General features: G+C 29.6%; 1 protein-coding gene across 2 annotated transcripts in view; it reads right to left on the bottom strand.

The window, feature by feature from the left end:
• Window positions 1–1,520: 1,520 nt before the first annotated feature.
• The window catches only part of spz3 (Spaetzle domain-containing protein 3), a 45,628-nt gene continuing 25,833 nt past the window's right edge, over window positions 1,521–21,315 (bottom strand). For both annotated transcript variants that reach the window (XM_070640884.1, XM_070640885.1), the window contains exons 5-8: window positions 18,690–18,814; window positions 5,610–5,924; window positions 4,541–4,666; window positions 1,521–2,164 (exon numbers count right to left, since the gene is read on the bottom strand). In XM_070640884.1, the coding sequence (XP_070496985.1) occupies window positions 2,005–2,164; window positions 4,541–4,666; window positions 5,610–5,924; window positions 18,690–18,814 (726 nt within the window). In that variant the 3' untranslated portion in view covers window positions 1,521–2,004. The remainder of the gene's footprint in view (window positions 2,165–4,540; window positions 4,667–5,609; window positions 5,925–18,689; window positions 18,815–21,315) is intronic.

Genomic DNA, 21,315 nt, shown 5'->3' with positions numbered 1-21,315 from the left:
GAATTTTTAAAAATGAATTGAAATTTTTAAATTTAAAAAATTATTTAGGTAAATTATTTAAAATTAAAAATATTCAAAATATTTACAAAATAATTCAAAATTAACAAAATTTACATTATATTTTAAAATTTAAAATTCAACAAAACTCTTTAAACTTTTAAAAACTAAAAGTGCAACAATATTTTGAATTTTTAAAAGTTTTCTAAAATTTTAAAATTCTAAATTCATTAAGTATAATGTTTTATAAAGTTAAAAAAGGTTAAACTTTTAAAAAATTTGAATCTTTTCAAAATTTTAAAACAATACTAATTTAAATTCTTTTCAAATTTAAATTTTTTTTAAAATTTCAAAAATCTTATTTATTTAAATTTTTTTTAAATTTCGTATCATCAAATTTTTAAATTTTGAAGAATTAAAAAATTTAATATTTAATTTTTTCAAGTTTAAAAATTTTTTTTAATTTTTTAAAAATTTAAACATTTTTAAAATTTTTAAATTTTATTTGTTCAAAAATCACAAAATATTATAATTTCAATTTATATTCAAAATTTTAAAACTCCATCCAAAATCCCCCATTAAAACCCCATCAAAAATAATGTAAGTAGCAGCAATTTTTTTAATCGTCTAGACGTTGATAAATGTGTTAAACAATGTGATAGAAATGAAAAGGAAAAAATCTTTGCAATAAAGCGATCATTTAAATCGTTTTTCTTTACTTATTATTCTAGCAAAAAAAACTTAAGCATTTTTTTGTATTTACATCTTAATTAAGACAATGGGATTGCTCATTTAAATCTAATAAGATTAAAAGTATGTAAAAAGGAAAAGGAAGGAAAAAAAGGGTTTCAAAATGAATTTTTATTCTATTTTCATTGACGAGGGTTTGTGTGAAGTTATGGTGATATTTTTGGGGGTATTATAGTGTAACTCTGTGCATTTAAATTGAGTTTTTTAATTTTTTAAAAAATTAAATTTTAAAATTTTCGAAAATTGAATTTTTTAATTTTTTTTAAAAATTGATTTTAAATTTAATTTTAAAAATTGGTAAAATTCAATTTTTCAATTTTTTAAAAATTGTTTTAAAATTTAATTTTGTAAATTTTTAAACTTGAATTGTAAACTTTTTAAAAATTGAATTTTAAATTTCTTTTAAAATTGAATTTTATTTTTTTAACATTTTATATTAAATATTTTATGATTGAATATAAAATATTTTTAAAATTAAATTTGAATTCTTTTTTAAATTAAATTTAAAATTGAATTTTAAACTTTTCTAAAATTGAATTTTAAGTTCAAAAAATAAAATAAATTCAAAATAAATTTTGAATTTTTTCAAAAAAATTGGAATTTTTTTAAAATGGAATTTTAAATTTCAAAAAATTGAATTTTAATTTTATTTAAAATTAAATTTTAACTTTTTTTTTAAATTAAATTTCAAATTTTTAAAAAATTAAATTTTAAATTTTTAAAATTTTTAAAGCGATTTTTTTAAATTTCAAAAATCAATAATTTTGCTACCAAACCCCCAAAAATCTCACTCTAACTTCACACAAGTCTCACTTAATTTAATTCCTAATTTTAACATTTTTTCAATTACTATATTTCTTCCTTATCGAGTCTTAATTCGCTTATGGTGGCATTTCTTGAATTATACATGTTGAAATAAAATGAATTTTAATTTAATAATTTAAATTTTTTTTTTTTTTTTACATTTCTCTATTTTTTCAATAATTGCACTAAAGATTGTTCTATATAAGAAGTCATTTGCCTTTTCACTCTGTCTTTTTTGTCGCAATTTATTTCAAAAAATAGCACTTAAAATAATTTTTTTTTTTGATGAATTTATTTAATTAAAATTATTGTAAAATTATATGACAATGATCCCTGGCTGGATTGCTAGGGTTTGATGATTATTCTTCTTCCTTTTTACTCCGCACTAATTTTTTGGGTAATTTAGAGGATTTATGGGGTCAAAAACCCTCTTTACCCCTCACTATCCCCACTTTAAAGTGGATTACATCGACATACACAGCAACTTGGAAACAAGAACCAATCCATGAATATTCCTTTACAATCATTATCTGGATCATAGGCTAACAAGCGATGCCATTTGTATTTTTGTTCACAGCCACATTCACCAGCACAACGGTTTGTTTGTACTTTTCTAAAAATAGAATAAAATAATTTTTTAATGAATTGTCAAATAAAAATTATAAAATCTCTTAAAGCTTGTCAAATTACTCAATGTAAAGAGTATTAGAATCGCTGAAAGCTTGTCAGAAGAGTTTTGTAACTTAACAAGCATAAATCTGACAAATAAAGCAATCATTAAAGTTGAGCTAAGGAAGTAAATCCACAATATGTCAATAAAATGTCAGATAAATAACAAGATACAGAGGATACATAGAAGGCAAGACATAATGAGTAAGTCGACTAGAAAGCATACCAGTCTATAACAGATAATGATTCATTACAGTATCTAATATCGGCTGGTTATAGACTCAAGCGGCATAAGGGAAGTTCCAGGAGAAGGTTTTTCTACAATTTTTTCTCCAAATCGTATTTTCTTGCTAAATATGCTTATAACTTGTTATTTTATTAGCAAAACTTATTTAACTATTTGTATAGCATTGATAATACCACATTTGAGTTGATTATTTTGTCTATTTAAAAAGTTATATCAATTAAAAAAAATCTTACTCGGTTACACAATGATTAAAAATCGTGAGTCTACAAACTTTAATGTAAAAATTAATCACGTTCTGAGTATTCGAAGTGTCATTAAATGGTTTAAATTAACAGTTCAAGTTCTGAATTAGCTTTTAGGCATCTTTCTTTCCATCTAAATGCTTAATTTATCTCTAAAATTGCAAAAATGTTTGACAAAAAAAAGTGTAACCGAGTAATATCAGCGCTTTGAAAAAAAATTTGTAGATAAATCAACATTTAAATTTTTAAAAGCGGTTATGAGTCAAAATATTTTCTTAGAAGATCTTTGCATTTAAATCTTTAAAATCATAGTTGACTTCTTTTAATCACTTTAATAGTGTCATAAATGTTAGTTAATATGTTTTAAAGAAAAAAATAAATCGAAAATAATTTTTGGTTGAAAATTTTGGTTAAAAATTAACGGCTGAAAAAAGTTCAAACCGAACAAGTTGAAGAAGAATTGTTGTTTGATTTTCAAAATGAAACCGTTTTTTGGAATATCCCATAAGGTAGTTGCTTGGTCTACGTTACATCTCCGTATTAACGGTTTGTCGTCAAAGTGTCCTGAAAGCACCATGAAGGCTGCTTTCGATCCATTTTTAAAGTAGTTTTATGAGGTTTGCTGTATTTTTTCGCTCCGGAGTCCCCAAAAAGCTCATAGCGTAGAATTAGCTGACAATCTATCCCAATGTCAGTGTGACTCACACCCCAAGATAGTGGGACTCTGGCACCAGCAGATCGTAACTCTGGCCCCAGGACAGAGTGAATCTGGATCCAGGTCAAATTCGTTAAAAACCAATCCAAATAGCACAAAACGATGAAACAATTAAGAATACAGCTTTAGAACAGCATGACTTTTGGTTTGGTCCCGAATTCGGTTCAATTCAGTATCAAGCCGGCTTGGTGTTGGATTTTGGATTGATTAATTAAGTTGTGCTATTCGGTCGGCCTCAAGACAGAGTCAAGACGAACTGTTGCCAGATTTTTGGCCATTTCAACTTAGTGTATCTTTGGGGTATAAGAAATGTTAAATTTATATCCATCGATTTGAATAATTATGTCCTAGACATCAGACTCTTTTAGCTGTGGGGGAGACACAAGCATGTTATACTACCCCTGGTTGGAATTCACAAGGAAAAATACGCTCTGGTGCTCCAAGAGCAACATGGCATTGGACGGTAATGAAGAAATGAAAGTTAGATATCAAAACTGAGAATTTGTGCAAGCTTTGTGATTCGAGCAGCCATAGAATCATATGGAGAGCATTTTGTAGCAACCTAGGCTCCAAATCGGAGCATGATTCCAGTAAGTTAGTAAGTAAGTATATACATCTGACTCTAAGTACGACTCACACCTAAACCTCCCATCAATAATGAATGAATCCTATTTACTTTCATACATCAGTATTCAAATATCACAACTTCAATATCTCTCCATTCACATCTTCAAACATATCCCAAAAACAAAGACATTCTATCCATACATTAACCCAAAGCGCGCAAAAACAAATCAACACAATACAATTAAAAACACGTGCTAGTAACGATACAATCAAGATTTGATAATCTTTCAGCACAAGTTGCAATTCTTCTTATTTTTGTGGCTTGTTGACTCGTTTTTTGGTCAACAACATTTGAAAAAAGATTCATCCATCAGCTGATATTTGTTCTTAAATATCAATACAGAAACTGAACAGGTTCCGATTTGTCTCGAGACTTTTTTTTGTGTTTTTTCTTCAAAAAGTTCGTGATTGATGAATGAAGTTGAATTTATAAGAGTTTGTAGTTGAATCTTTAAGAGATTTTGGAGAGCGGAAATTTTAAATACTTACGAGCAAACTTCCTGATGAATTGCCTGCTCAAAATGTTGTGTATTAACAATGGCACGAATTTTACCAGCTGAATTAGATGCCCAATATGGTGTTACAATTTCTACTTTTGATTCGCATGCATCGACACTGAAAATGAAATTTGAATTTAGAAAATTTGAAATTTGAAATTTAAAACCAAAAAAAAAAAAATAAAATTTAAAAAATTTAAATTTTGTACTTTTGAGAGTTAACTTCGAAAAGTTAAAAATTGAAAATTAAAACTTAAAAAAATTAAAAATTGAAATTTTGAAAAATTGAAAATTGAAATTTTAAATAATTGCAAATTGAAATTTTGAATATTTATAGTTGAAATCTTGAAAAATTGAAAATTAAAAATTTAATCAATAAAAATTTGAAATTTTGAAGAATTAAAATTTGAAATTTTAAAAAAATTAAAATTTGAAATTATAAAGAAATTAAAATTTGAAATTTTAATGAAATTAAAATTTGAAACTTTGAAGAAATTAAAATTTGAAATTTTAAAGAAAATAAAATTTGAAATTTTGAAGAAATTAAAATTTGAAATTTTAAAGAAATTAAAATTGAAATTTAAAAAAATTCGAAGTTGAAATTAGAAGAACTAAAATTTGAAAGTTAAAAATTTTTAATTGAAGATTAAAGAAATTAAAATTGAATTTAAGAAATAAATTTTGAAATTTAAGAGAACTAAAATTTAAAAATGAAATTTTAATTTTTTTGAAGTTCTAAGATTTTATAAAATTTATATTAGATATGAACTTAGTTATAAATTTATATTTAGAATTTGTAAATTAAGTCAAATTTTAAGTTTTTAAAACAGATTTAAGTTCAAAGTATTGAAATTTGAAAAATTTAAAAATTGAAATTAAAATTAAAAAAAAATTAAAATAAGTAAATTTGAAATTTTAAAAAATTTAAAAAATTTAAACTTAAATTTGAAATTTAAAAAATTAAAATTTAAAATTTAAATTTTTTGTTGAATTTTGAAAAGTTTAAAAATTCAAGATTTTAAACTGAAATTTAAAATAAATAAAATAACAATTTATCTTACCGTCCAGTGTCTTTGCCACCTGCAGGATTCTTATTACTAGTATTAGGTCTAGATTGTCGCTTACTGCGCAATTTACTAAAGTATGAATCACCCGAAGGGCCAGCATCCCTTATCGGATTTGGACCCTCACCAGGTGGAAAGAAAATTTCATCTAATTCCGGCAGATTTGGTGGATTTGCATCCTCACCATACAGCATACGCTTCCGTTTCTTGCCTTGCTGAAACTTCGATCCGTACTCATTTTCTGCATTAAAAATTCCATACATCCTCTTCATCAGTGCCTTATTTTCATCGATGAAATTCTCAATTTTATCACTGAATTAAGATTTTTTTACCAAGAATAAAGTATTGGCATTTTCCATGGAAATGTGGATTTTGTCATGGCATCGATTCGTTCAGGAATGCAGAGATTTATGTAAATAAATGAGAAAAAAAAAATAATAATGATAAAAAAATTAACATATAAATAAGGTTGAAGTTGGAGGAAAAATAGGAAATAGGAAAGACATAAATAGAAAGAAAACAGTCAAGTAATTCACATTGGACTAATATATTAGGGAGGTGTGTCTGTATTAAGGACAAATATATATATAATTTTCTGTATTTGCGATTTTTTGTAGGTTTTCAATAAATTTTAGAATTTTTAAATTTAAATAAAAAAATGTTTTAAATTTAACTAAAATTTATATTTAAATTAAAAAAAAATTTAAGAAAGTGTAAAAAATTAGGTTAAAAATTTAAAAAAAAATAAAAATTTGAAACATTTTTTTTTTAATTTTAATTAAAAATTAAATTTTTTTACATTTCAAACTTTAAATAATTAAATTTTTGAGCTTAAATACCTAATAGAAATTTTTAAACGTAAAAAAATTTAATTTTTAAATTTTTGCCAAATTTTGTTTTTTTTTTTTTTTAAATTAAGCAAAAATATTTAAATTAAAATTTTCAAAATTATAAAAATTTGAAATCGAAGATTTTCTATTTAATAATGAATAAAATTAAATTCACTTTTATTTCACAATAAATCCTAAACATTATTCTAGTATATATTATTCAATGTAAATAAATTAAATAAAATCAATAGAAATAATAATAATAATAATAATAATAGAATTATTGAATGTAGAACACACGAGATATATCTCTCAACAGAAATATGATAATCAATTATTGAAATAGACTCAATTACGCGTTTTAAAACATTCATGACCGTAGTGCTTGTCGTCATTGCTAACGTCGCGTCTTTGTGCAAACGAAAAAAAAAAATAAGAATAAAAATTGTATTTAAATTAAATAGAGTAATTCAATCTATTAAATGGAAATATATGTAGATGTACGTAAGGAAAATGTACAGCATAAGATCGTATTAGCGATAAAATAATGTTGAATGTCTAATAAATTTCGCATTGCGCTATGGAAATAGGCAAGTCATAAATTTAAGCTGAGCAGCTTGCGAGGAAAATTGAGATGTTAAAGTGAAAAAGAATTGTTGAAGATTACAACTGATTTAGTTGAATTGTTAAATTTAAAGTTGAACAATTCAATTTACCGTTGAAAAAAAATTTAAAGAAACTTAAAAAAATATGTAAAAATTTTAAAGAAATATTTAAAAATTTTAAAAAAATATTTAGAAACTTTAAAAAAAATATTTAAAAATTTTAAAAAATATTTGAAATCTTAAAATTTAAAAAAATATCGAAAAATTTTAAAAAAATATTTAAAAATTTAAAAAAAAATATTTAAAAATTTTAAAAAATTAAATATAGCTTTTAAGAAATTTTGAAAATAATTCACAAAAAATTTTTTAAAATAAATCAACAATTAAAAAAACATTTTTAAAATTGTTAAATATTTTTAAAAAGTGTTGAAAAAAAACAATTTTTTTTAAAAAAATAAACTTTTTTTTTAAAAGGGTCTTTCTTAAAATAATTCACAAAAATTTTTATAAAATAAATTAACAATTATAAAAAATTATTTTTAAAATTGTTAAATATTTTTAAAAAGTGTTGAAAAAAAACAATTTTTTTTTAAAAAAATAAACTTTTTTTTTAAAAGGGTCTTTCTTAAAATTAAAAAATAAAGCCCAAAACTGTTTTCTGTTTTTTTTGTTTTTTTCATTCTAAACCAACCAAATTCAAAAAGGTTTGAGAACCACAGACATAAACCGTTATTTCCCTCACATAATGCGCAGCAATCATATTTCGTTCCTCATTTCATACAAACAATTTTATGATTTCATTCATGACTTTTAATTTGAATTTTTCATCACTGATCTCAATTCGTCGCTCGCAATCCACAAGTTATAATTATAATTATAAATGAATTTTTCAAATATGTTGGATAAAATCGTAAAAAAAAATTATTAATTTGAATTAACTGCCAATGATTTTAATCTTGATAGAAATTTTTTATGTGCTTAATCAATATATTGCATTTATTGCAGTATATGATGAAATAAATGTGGATTATTATAGCATGTATGAAAAATTGTAATTAATGATGTGTGGACATGTGCAAAAAATGTTGAAATATTTTATATTATTTTGGTTATGAATTTATTTGTAATTTTTAAAAAATTTAAATAAAATTGGATATAAAAATTTAAGATTTCAAACAAATTGATACAAAAATTTTAAATTTAAAAAAAAATTCAATTTTTAAAAATTGGTAAAATTTTGAAATTTTTAAAAATTAATAATTTATTAAATTTATAATTTTTTTATTTTTTAAAATTTTATAATTTTTTGAATTTTTTAATTTTATAATATGTAAAATTTTATATTTTTTTTAAAAAAAAATAATTTCTTTTTTAATTTCTCAAATAAAGTTTACGATTTTTAAAATTTTATTATTTTTTATAATATTCAAAATTGTTTTAATTTTAAAAATTGTTGAAAAATTTTAAAATTTTAAAAAAATATTCAATTTTTATTTTTTTTTTAAATTTTTGCACCAAAACTTATTCAACCTCCACAATGGTATCCCACTAATTTCAATATCGCAAATTAATCGATAATTACAAATAATTTAAAATAGTAAATTTCCGCAGTAGTAAAATAATAATAATGTTTTAGCTCAATTGAGGGCATTTATCTCTGACTATACGCGAGTCTCGTTAACTTTTCATGCTTGTTTATCTCACCGTGAGAGCAATAAATATTAATATGATTTTTGCATTGTGTCTGTAGCCTTGCCAATGGCAGTTTCTCTCAATTCGTTGATGTTTGTTATTATTATTAATTTTTTTTTTTCTTTTTCTTGATATTTAATTATGAATATAAGGTGGAACTTGATACAGTATTTTATGGATTAATTTTAATGTTTATTTTTTTAATAATTACATTGTGGATACGTGAAATTTTACAGGAAAGAATCTGAATGACTGGTGATATTTATGAGGTAAAAGAACCTGAATGTGAATGTATTGTCAGGTTTATGAGTAGTTTGATTCATAAATCAGATAAATTGTTAAATTTTCAATCAATTAAAGTGAATTAGATAAATTCAGAGATCGAAGTTAGTTTAAGTGGCTCAGTAGCGAAATGCCTTCGAACTTTGGTATCTATTTATTGGGATACCGACCAAGTGGTCATTGATTCGAAACTCGGCAGGAGAAACTTTTTTATCTGATCTTTTTCGAATCATATGCAGTGGAAACTATAGGTTTGGGAATAGGGTATAGGGTTGGGACTGCTCACAACCTCCCTTTGTATACTAGTGATAGTAAACTGACTATAGCGTCATCAAGAAAATGGTTCTGTTTATGCTTTCTTGAAATCCCGGTCCTGATAAATTTTCGGGATCGGGATATCCCGGGAAATTCCGATCCCGATCCCGATAGCGAGAAAGCATAGTTCTTCTTAGCATAGTTCAATTTGAACTGTCGGTCTACTGAGCGCAATGGTCTGGCGCACCTTTAATCGTTTAACAATCATTAGCCGCAAAATGCCCTAGCGCAGCACTGGATCTCAATGATCTGAATAGCTTTAGGTTTTAATTGTTTCAGAGCTCGAAGTCGGCTCGGATTTTGAATGGACTCTAGTCCATGAGTCGATCTTTTCACACAAAATTCGAGTCGACTTCGAGCTTTGGTCAAATTCAGCAGTGGGCAGCCTTTTTTGTCTCACGACACATCTTAGTGGTAAGCTAAAACTGAAACCGCAAACAGCATGCAGTTCATAGTACTTTCAACAATTTTGGTGGCACACTGATGTCTCGCAGCACACAGTTTGACCACAACTGCTCAAATTAATGACATTTAAAATTCCACGAAAATTAACAACTTTCTCACTAAAAATTTATGCAAAAAATGCAACAAAATTTAATTACTAAATCTTTAAAATTCCCATCACGTCTACGTGTTATTTGCACATTCTTATCTTTCAACAAAAATCATAATCTCTGGCGACACATGTCTTCATATCTCGTGAATATTATCATTCACGTTACTTGTCGAATTTGTCGGACATTTATGGACCTCGTATCATGCTTCATTGATACAAAATATCTTCGGTTTTTTTCTTGTTGTTGTGTTAATTTTTTTTTATTTTTTTGTCTCTAATTTGACCTCGAATTTATTTGTGATTTCACTTATTGATGAATGGGGTGTAGATGTGTGATGGAGAATTAATGAGGTTGTATTTTTTTTTGGGAATTGATTGCAAATGATGATGTAAACTTCTAGAAAATTGATTATTTGACCTTCATATTGACCTTGGTAATGATATTTTGTAGTTAAGTGTGACTTATTGTTATCTTTTTTGGGTATTTTTGGTCTTTCTTGACTCTAGTGACCCTCCATGACCCCCTCTAACCGTATATCTCAGTATCTTATCACTATCAACTCTTTAAGACTGCATTTGACACTTCTATCCCTTCTATGTCATAAAATCAGACCCAAAACCCCACAACAGGTCAGTATAAAGCTTATGTTATCTCTATTAGCTCCTTATGACTGCATTTGACCCTTCTGCGCCCTCTAAGTCATAAAATCTAACCTAAAATCCAGCATCAAGTCAATATAAAGCTTATCTGATCTCTGTTAGGTCCATATGACTACATTTGACCCTTCTATACCCTCTAAGTCATAAAATATGACACAAAACCCCACAACAGGTCAGTATAAAGCTTATCTCATCTCTTTTAGGACCTTATGACTGCTTTTGACTCTTTTATCCCCTCCAACTCATAAAATCTGACCCAAAATCCATCATCAGTTCAATATAAATCTCAATTTGATATGGAACCGACACTAAATTGCCAAATTGCCACAAAAACATCCAACACAATCAACAGCACAAAAAAAACCCCAATGAAATTATAGCAAAAATCATCTCAAGGATACAACCTAATTTCCATTAAATATCACACATTAAAAACTACATTCTCTCAATTTGTCATCTTAAACATCAAACCATTATTTATCATGTCCATTCAATGACTACAAAGTATTACAATATGTGCACTTCTTCTTCGTCGTTTATGTCTTTGATTGCATAATGTCTGAACACAATCGGATATTTTTTTTTTTATTTTTTATTGACAATCATAAGTTACACTTTTTTATGTTCCAATTAACTTAAAAGCATGGGGATTTTACTTTGTTGTGGTAGAAGTTTGGATAGGGGATTGAGGAATTGAAGGTGTAGGAGCGCAGTTATGGGAAATATGGGAAAGGTGATGCTTCTAAGTAATATGGATCTAAGTTAGGTTCCAGTTAGCAGATTTTCAGGTTTGCAAGCTAATTAACTATGAGTTTATAGAGATGCAAATGCTACATTTCGGATCTTATGCAAATTACTTAAGATTACAGTTTAGTTTTAATGTTCTACGACTGCATCAGGCCAGTGTAAAGCCAAATAAAGCGTGAACTTAAAACCGTGTCGATAAAACGCCATTCTCAGGTCTTATTGATGATGTCGTGTATCATCTACGTAATTTTGAACTTAAATTACAAATCTTTTGTCCCAAATAAGTAGGGCTTGCTCAAAATTGGAAGCATTTAGACAAACGTTCAGGTCTACAGCTATAACTGAGCAATAAACCGAAAACTAGGGGCATGAACATCTGAAATCCAGGAATTGAAGGCATTTGGTTCTTGGTCAAACCATTAAAAAACTGACCCAGGCATGACCCAGGTCATGCCACCCAAATTGCCACCCCGGCCTGACAGCCCACCCAAATAGCCACTTAGGTCTGACAGGACACCGCAATAGCCACTCAGGTCTGGCAGTAAACTCAAATAGACACCCAGGTCTGACAGGCCACCCAAATAGCCACCCAGGTCTGACAGGCCACCCAAATAGCCACCCAGGTCAGACAGGACACCCAAATAGCCACCCAGGTCTGACAGGACACCCAAAAATCCACCCAAACCATCACACAACACCCAACATCCACCTCACAAAATCCCGTTCCAAACTGCTCTCAATGAGCATGTAAAAGCATGTATGAAATGGCAATGGCTTTTTTTTCGTGTACATTAATCTCATTCAATTGCCATTTTGCCTGTCAACTTTGACTATTTCACATATATTGCAATAATTCTTCCATTTTTATTTGTATTACATGCAATTTTTTTTTTTATTCCACTTAAAGTGTAAAATGCAAGCTGAAAAATGTCAGTCGAGTCAGTTTGAGAAGCAAAAAGCAGCAAAAATCACTTTCGATTTCATTATTAATATTGTTAGCTTTTTTTCGAGTCATTCATCTAACCTATCCATTTCTATTTGAGTCAGAGAAACACGAGAGAGAGAGAGAGAATGTGAAACAGACACTAACTGTGTGCAGTATGTCATGCATTAATGTCTGTCTATCTTTTCTCTATTTTCCATCTCTTCTTTAACGTTTCGATTTCATTTTATTGTGTTTCATTTTTTGGATTGTGGATGTGGAATTAATAGACTTTACATTTCAAGCTTCTTCTTGTTACTACATCGGACTTATCGATAGTCGAATGGAAAGGTGAGAAGAGCTGAAAAATTGATGGAGAATGTGTGGAATATAAATCGCAATCGAAATGGAGAGTTTGCAATGTGAAACGATGGATATGAAGACAAGTGCTTTTAATGACTCTTCACACTTTACTTTCAATTGAAATATCGTACAGATAAACTGCAGATATACAGGAATTGATAGAGACGATGAAAGTGGTGGAATTGTCTTTTGAACTGTGAAGAGCTTTGAATATTTAAAAAAATTCATTGAGGAAGTAATGGAGATAGTGAATTTGAATAGACAGGTGGATTTTGGATTTTGGAGGATGTATTTTTAAAAGATCTATGAAAAAAATGGGATTTTAGTCTAAATTTTGGAACATTTTTGAAGGAAGCGCAACAAGCATAACGCATTTTTCATGGTGTAGAAAGACCACTATGGTACCTAAAAGCGGTCCTTTTGCCCCTAGAGCAGTCTTGAAAGTAAAGGCTTAAAGACAGTAATGCTGAGAAAATAATTTGCCGTACTCACAAATAGCACAAATCTGTTAGGTTATCAATAGTCCGGCATCAGACTTGAGTGACTTTGACTTGGTGCCAGATTTGTATTCAATTTAACACCATGTCGGATTTAATAGGGTACCATTCCAGATTCAATTCGAACAATATCTGCGTCACATCGGACAGTAGCCAGATTTTGAATCGATTAACCGACTTGAGCTATTTGGGACTGTGGCTTTTTTCTTGGTGATAGAACAGTTATGTGTAATGATGAATACCTCTAAGATATACCAAAGATATTATTTAGGATTAAATGTAAGCACAAATTCGACCTCAACATCCTTATAGTCAATAAATGTGTTCAAATGACAAGGTAACTAGTCAATAATCCCGACCAGATAATGAATATAAGCTTATGATACTATGGTTTTCAATCTTAAGATTGAATGGTATCCCCGAATATTCCAGTCGATAGAAATGGTAATGTAATTGTCAAGCGGCTGCCAGTAATAAAGCCAACTTAAGATGCAAACAAGGGTTCATTACGTTTTAATCTGAGGTTGAAAACACTTTGAGGTCCCCAGATGGGATCACAGTATCATATGCAAATGCTCATTAATGAATCTGTGCAATCAATTCAGCTTAGAACTAGATTTAAAAGCGATAAAATCACAACAAACTTCAATTTACCATCCACAATTCCACATCATTAGACAAAACGCCATCACATTACTCCTCGTATTTCAACATAACCCAATAAAAACTGCTCTAAAAAATCCATTAAACAATTTTTTCCCATTCAGCATCAACAAAAGATCTGAATAACAGGAACAAAAAGAGCGACATAATACAAAAAAAACTGAAAGTCATTGAATTCATTCAATTAAACACCGATGTGTGGCTTTAGGTTTCTATGCCACAATAATAGTAACAAGTCTTTAAACTATTATGATTTTTTTTTGTATTATTTATTTCAATGTTAATCGTGGGTTATGATGATGTTGTTTGATGATGATAATGATGATGATGCTTATTTCATTGCAACAAATAAACTTTCGTAAGATGTGCTGTACATATTTTTTAGTTATTTATGTTTTTTATGATGAATTATGAATGGAAGAAGAGAATTTGAATGTGGAATTGGAAGGAAAATGCACTAAAAATGTTGGAAGTGAGATGAGGGATTACTGTTTAATTAAAGAGATTAAATATTGGGTAATTTTGGATGGAATTGATAATTGATAATTGATAATATAATCCTTTATTTAATTCATGATATAAGTCGGAACAAGAATGAGTCAAGGGACAAGAATGTACATTAACCTCGTCGGTTTTAAATCAAATGTTATACTAAGGTACAATTGTTAATTTTGAGAATGGAATTGTTTCAGGAATGCATTTAAAGTGGATCTGTTGGGTCTGATGGGAGTCTAGAAATAATAGAAAAATTCCTTTGATTTTTCTAACTTATTATGGTCTTTATAGCTTTAATTTGCTTTATTTGAGCTACATACCTAAATAGCACAAGTCGGTTAATCGGTCCGAAATCTCTGACTGTGTCTTGGTGACAGAGTCGGCGTATTATTGTGTCTCGCCGACTCTGGCACGCCGACTCTGGCTCAATAATATGCCGATAAGTATAAATTAAGCCAGAGTCGGCGTGCTAAAATCGGCGTGACACAATAATACGCCGACTATGGCACCAAGATATAGTCACGCTACCCTGGGGGCAGATTTTGATTCAATTAACCGTTTTGTGGCATTCAAGTCACGTTGAGACAAAGTTGGCATTTAAACCAAACTTAGCAGGACTCTAATGTAAAGGCGCCTCTTTTGAACTCTTTTGTCATCCTCTTTATAGTCCGAACTCCAAAAATAGTGAAAAATGTCAACTTTTTTAGGAGTCTGGATTCAGAGTTGCGAAGGCCGATGTCGGCGGCCGAGAGAATCGGCCAGTCGTTCGCCGTTTTTATCGGCCATCGTTTTTTATCGCTCGCCGTTTTTTATCGGCCGCCATTTTGAAAAAATAAACGGCCCGCCATTTTTATCGCTCACCATTTTTTATTGGCTAACGTTTTTTAAAAATTACAAAAGTCCTCGTGTTATTGATCGAGCGACTTAAAAGCATTTTTATCCCAGCAATCAGTAATTGATTAATAAGTTACTTTAAAATCTACAAAACGAGATTCAGTAGGATCAAAGTCACTTCCTAACTCACAAAACGAGATCCAGTAAAATCCAGTTCACTTTCCGGTACACAAAACGAGATTCAGTAGGATCCAGGTCACTTCCAATTCTTAAAAACAAGATCCTGTAGGAATCAGATCACTTCCAGACTTAAAATATAAGATCCAGTAGGATCCAGTTTACTTTCAAACCTAAAACCAAGATCCAGTAGGATCCATATAACATCCAGACCCTTAAAAACATGATCCAGTAGGATCCAGTACACTTTCAGACCTAAATAACAAGATCCAGTAAGATTTAAGTCACTTCAAACTTTGATCAGTAAACACTGTAAAAACATCGAAAACATTGAAAAACACTGAAAAACAATGAAAATTCGTGTTATTGTTTTTGTTTGTTGTTGTTTATGAAAATGAAAAATTGTTAATTATAGCATATATGCGTTGATTTGAAACTTTTAAACGCCGTTTTTTATCGGCCGCCGTTTTGAAAAAATAAACGGCCCGCCGTTTTTATCGTTCGCCGTTTTTATCGGCCGCCGTTTTTTATCGGCCGCCATTTTGAAAAAATAAACGGCTCACCGTTTTTATCGCTCGCCGTTTTTATCGGCCGCCGTTTTTTATCGGCCGCCGTTTTAAAAAAACAATCGGCCCGCCGTTTTTATCGCTCGCCGTTTTTGGCCGGCCGATAAAATCAGGCCGTTTCGCAACTCTGTCTGGATTCCAATGGAGGCGTCTTTATGGATTTTACATGTCCGCGACTTCCATAGTCCTGCCAATACTGATTTGAATTTTCCTAAAGATTAATGTTGATATTCCACAATTCAAGCAAGAATTCTCAATTCAGCGCCACTTTATCTAAATTCTCATCAATAATCCAATTTTATTTCTCAAACATTTGAACAAAAAATAATCAAAAATTCCACAACAATCCTCCATTCAACCCCTCAATTCCCTTCAAATCCCAAATTCCCCCTCAAATCCCAATCACTAAATGTGTATGGCCTTACGTCATCTTATATTTCTGTGTATGCACTCCACCAATTCCCGAGCTCTTTACACCTCTTAGTACCACCTGAACAATAAGACAAATGCACGAAACACCAAACCACATCACGTTACTCTACCGCACATCAAACACGCACTACATGAAGATGAAAATGAACGCGATTATGTAAAACTGTAGAGAGTAAGATGAACAATCTCTGAATTATGACTGCTCATGAATGTGAATTATTACCTTTATTTTTTTTTGCGAGCTTAAAATAACCTTGAAGTGCTATAGTAGAGTAATGAAATTGAATTTTTTTGTGCTGTTTTGTGGGAATCAGGTGAAGATTACTTTTATTGAATGATTTTTTTCATTATTGATCGTATTTTTGAGATTTGCATTCAATTGTTAGAGATGTTAGATTCGATTGTACAAAATATTGCAAATAATGCGATAACCTTTTGATATTTTTCAATGAAATATTCAGAAAAATAATTTGTTTGAGTTCTGTTTATTAATTGTAGCACACCTTAATGCATTTTTTTAAGAGTTGTTTCATTTACTGTGTGATATATTGGAGACAAACTGAGTTGATTGATGTTGAATGGATTTGTAAGTTAATATTCAATTTGGATTTTTAATGTAATTTTTAAAGAATAATTTGAAATCATATTAGCATGATTTGTCCTAGAATTATAGACAGTTGAAGGTGATGTCAAATGTTAAATAGAATTGGATTGGATACTGCAATCGATTGCTTGAGTTACTCTAAATATGCATTTTTTCATAGTAGATATACATATATTTGGATGAACCCCTAGCCAGCAGAGAACGTGTTATGAAGGGCAGAATATGCTTCGAGAACGCTGGCCCGCTGGCTCAACTAGAGAATAAGTTTTTGAGAAGATATTCATTGCCTGTTAGGGGACATTAATCCAGAAATCAAAATATATACCTCGGTCGGCATAATGTGACAAATCATATTATTGTCGTCAATGTTGGTCAATATCAGCCGTCACAGTGCCGTCAGAACAATTTCTCATCTCTACGCTAGTACGACGACTTACTGATGCCCTTGCGAATACGATGGATGTGAGAATTTTAAATGAATAAGAATAAAGTTTTCCATTCAACTGACTAGGGTTCGTTCAAATCTTCCAAAAAAAATGAATTTTTAGATACAGCCAAATGTAGGACACTAGATTAAAATTGCAGAAAGTGCAACACTGCGATTCTTATTCGAACACTACAAAATCCGAGTCGATTTCAAGTTCTGCATGAATCAAAGCCATATTTTAAGTAAACAGTTGGTAAACAGGTATATACAATGTTGTAGACATGCTTGAGACATTCCATAAATATTCAGACACAGTCAACAGGTTAAGAATTTTGACCTTTAATCTTGATCTCTTTTTCTCTAACTTGAGAAGAGTAATGGTCTACTCATCACAAACTCATCAATAACTGCTTCTAAAATCTAATTCAAGGGTAGGCAATCTATTATTTTATGCGGCACATCACTTACGGTTTCCCAAAAAAATTTGGTGGCACAATATTGTGGCTCACATGTTGTCCATCACTAAACTAAAAGGACGTTACTTATTACGTTCATACACCCCCTACCCTTGGGATCCGAGAGGGTAAACCTCATTCAAATAATAGAAATTAAGAGAATTCCATTCACTAAACCAGAGCTCGAAGCCGAATTGATGTCTATATGGCGTCGAGTCGACTTGAGGGGACTTATTCGTACAACACTCAAAAAGTCAATTTCAAGCTCTGCTCTAAATTAAATACCATAACTTAATTAAAATACTCAAAAATTGCAAATTAAACCCTGAATTTGACCCACATTCTCAATATCTCAATTCAAAATCATCAGTCTCATCTGCTAAAACTCAAACTCAAAAAATTCTTTAAAAATCTCCATCTTTCATCATCTTTAAAACTTTAAAGAGAATAACGATGAGATACAATCAAGCACAGAATGGCTCAGAATATTTAAAATATCTCATGATTATGTCATGAAACGAAGTTCATTAAAGTTTTAAGTCATGTCTTAAAGTAATTCATTAAATCATACACGAAAATATGCTCTCGATAGGAACAACAATCTGTTTACACGATGAGTAGTAGCAGAGAAGTACGAGATGCGAAAAAGCGACGCGGAGACGGGTCGGGAAATGAAAGCACGATGTTGTGTGTCATTTCGTGCTTCTAGTCACGATTCACATTTCTCGCTGCTGCTGTATAGATATTCTAATTAAGATGACAATGTTTTAAGAAGAATAGCTAATTTCGGTCATGAATGCTACATCGAGAACAACGATGATTCCATTTACCATTCATTTGGGAATTTTGATGATTTGAAGCATCTTTAATATACAGACACAAATACAGAATAAGAATTGACACGCGACGAGAATATTATTAAACCGTGACTTCCTCTTATTTTTTTATTACTCACATTGGATAACTATTGCCAGCTGTTGGACAATATAATTGATGATATTTTTTAACACATGGTGTACCTTGGATGACTTCACCGCGAACATTTAGACCTAACGCTACGGAAAGTGCTGTCCACCAAATCTGAAAGTGATAAAAATAATTGTTATAATTAGTTGTTGTAGATTAAGTTAGAATTTTTTTATATGTTTAATAGTTATAAAGTTAGTGAAGAATTAAGGGTATTTTGCAAACAGGGTATTGACAGTTGAACAAGCTAAAACTTTTAGGAATGCTAATCCTGTGGCTCGAATCTAGGGACATAGTCAGAAATTCTATTGGAAGGGCTTAAAGTTTAGATTTTTGCCTTGAAAAATCCCAGGAAACTGGAAATATTTGTCCAAAAGAGGGAACGGGGTAGATTTGACACTCAAAAACCTTCCTCTTGGTTACTGCGCTGCCTAAAACCATTCTTTTTATTAATTTTGGACATAACAATTATAGTTGCAATATCAATACAATTCATCTAAGTACATTGTCACTATTACTTCCATTATCATTCGGATGACACTATCTTCATACACAAGATTCAACACAATTGCTCTATCCTTCCTCATACACCCCCTTAACTCAAACCTCATACATCTCCTATCTTACAAATATCAATTAGAACTCAATCCCTAAATATTGATTGTACGTCAACATTCCTTCCAAAGATCTCCATTTAAATTATTACCATATTAAGAGTCATTCTACTCATTGACGATATTCAATACTTTAACTAAAATAACATTCTAATCTTGAAAATATTTGAACAATCACACGTCTTTGAAAAAAATTGATCATTATTTACTTCCGAAGAAACTACTCAGTCGTGAAATCACAAAAGCACTTAGAAGTGAAAGTGAAGTCACTATTTGTGAAGAAGATGTGGTAAATTGTCGTATGAGTATTTTTTAACTTATTGATGGTTGTATATTGAGTATGAGCTGGATGTGAAGTTATATTTAAATGTATTATTTAAAAAGAATTGATTAGAGCTTGAAGTCGATTCGGATTTCGTATGGAGTCGAGTCTAGAAGATTATTTAGGGGGTGCTTGAAGTTTGGTGATCAAATCACCTAAATTGCATGGATTTTTTGAGAAAACAACAAAATTTCTCATTCTTCCACAAAGGTCTCCAAGTAGACTTCGAGATCAGGTAAGATGCTTTCAATTACTGCATCTTTTCTCAGAAATTCTAAAAAAAGCTTTTTTGAACCCCCTCCTTGCATCACAATGCTTTACATCAAAATCATGAACCAAAATTTGTCATCCGTAACAAAATTTTAGACCTCACCTCCCTCTAAGCGTTCCATAATATCTTAATGAACCCTTTTTGTTCAGATCAAGTTCAGTTAAGATTATCAAACTTCAAAAATGTCCAAAAACTTCAATTCAGGACCTGATTCCTAACCTTTCTTATAGACTCATCAATAAAAATTCCAAAAAAGTGAATGCAAAAGCTTATCAACCTTAAATAATATAAACACATTTCTTATAAAAGATTTAAAGAAGCTTAAAAAATATTTTCGGGACTTTAGAAGTTTGTCATAAAAAAACCGACTTAAATAATTCTAAAGAATCCTTATCAAAATAATATTTAGTAAAGAATTTGAAGAATTTATGAAAATATTTAGTTATGACGTCTAGGATTTGAGGAGGGACAATATGTTGGTCAGTTGGTTGTGAATTTAGAGATTGCGGCTGTTTCTGGACTATTAGAATGAAATTGAGATTTGAGACTGAAGATGAGAATCATATAAAATCAGAGCTGGAAGTTGATTTGGATTTTGTATGGAAAAATTGACTTAAGTCGACTTGACTTCATATTACATCCAAGTCGACTTCGAGTTCTGCATAAAATTATCAGTTTGAACTAGATCTGGACGTATAAAGAGTTGCAAAACAGGCACCTGTGACAGGCAAAAACCGTACAATTTCTAGATAATTTATATGGATTTGTAATAAAAACCATCCAAATTATAAAAAATTTGTACGGTTTTTGCCTGTCACAGGTGCCTGTTTTGCAACTCTGGACATAACAAGCACATGACCCCCCTAAAATATTTCAAGAATAATTCAATAAAATCATCTCCAACTCCATAACCAACTGCACATCACAGTCAATAATTTGTCCATAATCACAAAAATAAGAAGCTAAATTCCATGCCATTCAGCAATTCAAAAGAGCCTCATCGAAAACACATTTAAAAAGATATAAAATGAGAAGATTAAAGAATTAATTTTCATGTTATTGTTGTTGCTGTTATTGATTCTACACATCATTCATAAGAACATTAAAAATTCTTTTCTCAAAACCAATCCACGTGTTGATTCAAACTTGTTTTCCATGTGTTATTTTGTGTGTGCCAATTCAGAAGTAAAATAAATTTCACTGAATTAATTTTTGGACAAACGAAAAAAAAAAATGAGAATTTTGAGCATAAATTAACATAAAATGCGAATAATAAGAAAATAAATATTTACAGCGACATTAACGCAGCACATTTTAAATCCTTGATATAGACACATTGACGCGGATCAGCTATTTGGTTTGGTAGCTTATCGGTGAAAAACCTAAAAGTGGTTTTTTCTTCTTCTTC

Source organism: Chironomus tepperi, unplaced genomic scaffold (assembly GCF_022539635.2).
Source record: "Chironomus tepperi strain 1889 unplaced genomic scaffold, CSIRO-AGI_Ctep_v1 contig_223, whole genome shotgun sequence".
Lineage (NCBI taxonomy): Eukaryota > Metazoa > Arthropoda > Insecta > Diptera > Chironomidae > Chironomus > Chironomus tepperi.
Note: the sequence above shows the minus strand (reverse complement) of the source record. Positions and strands in the feature narration are given on the sequence as shown.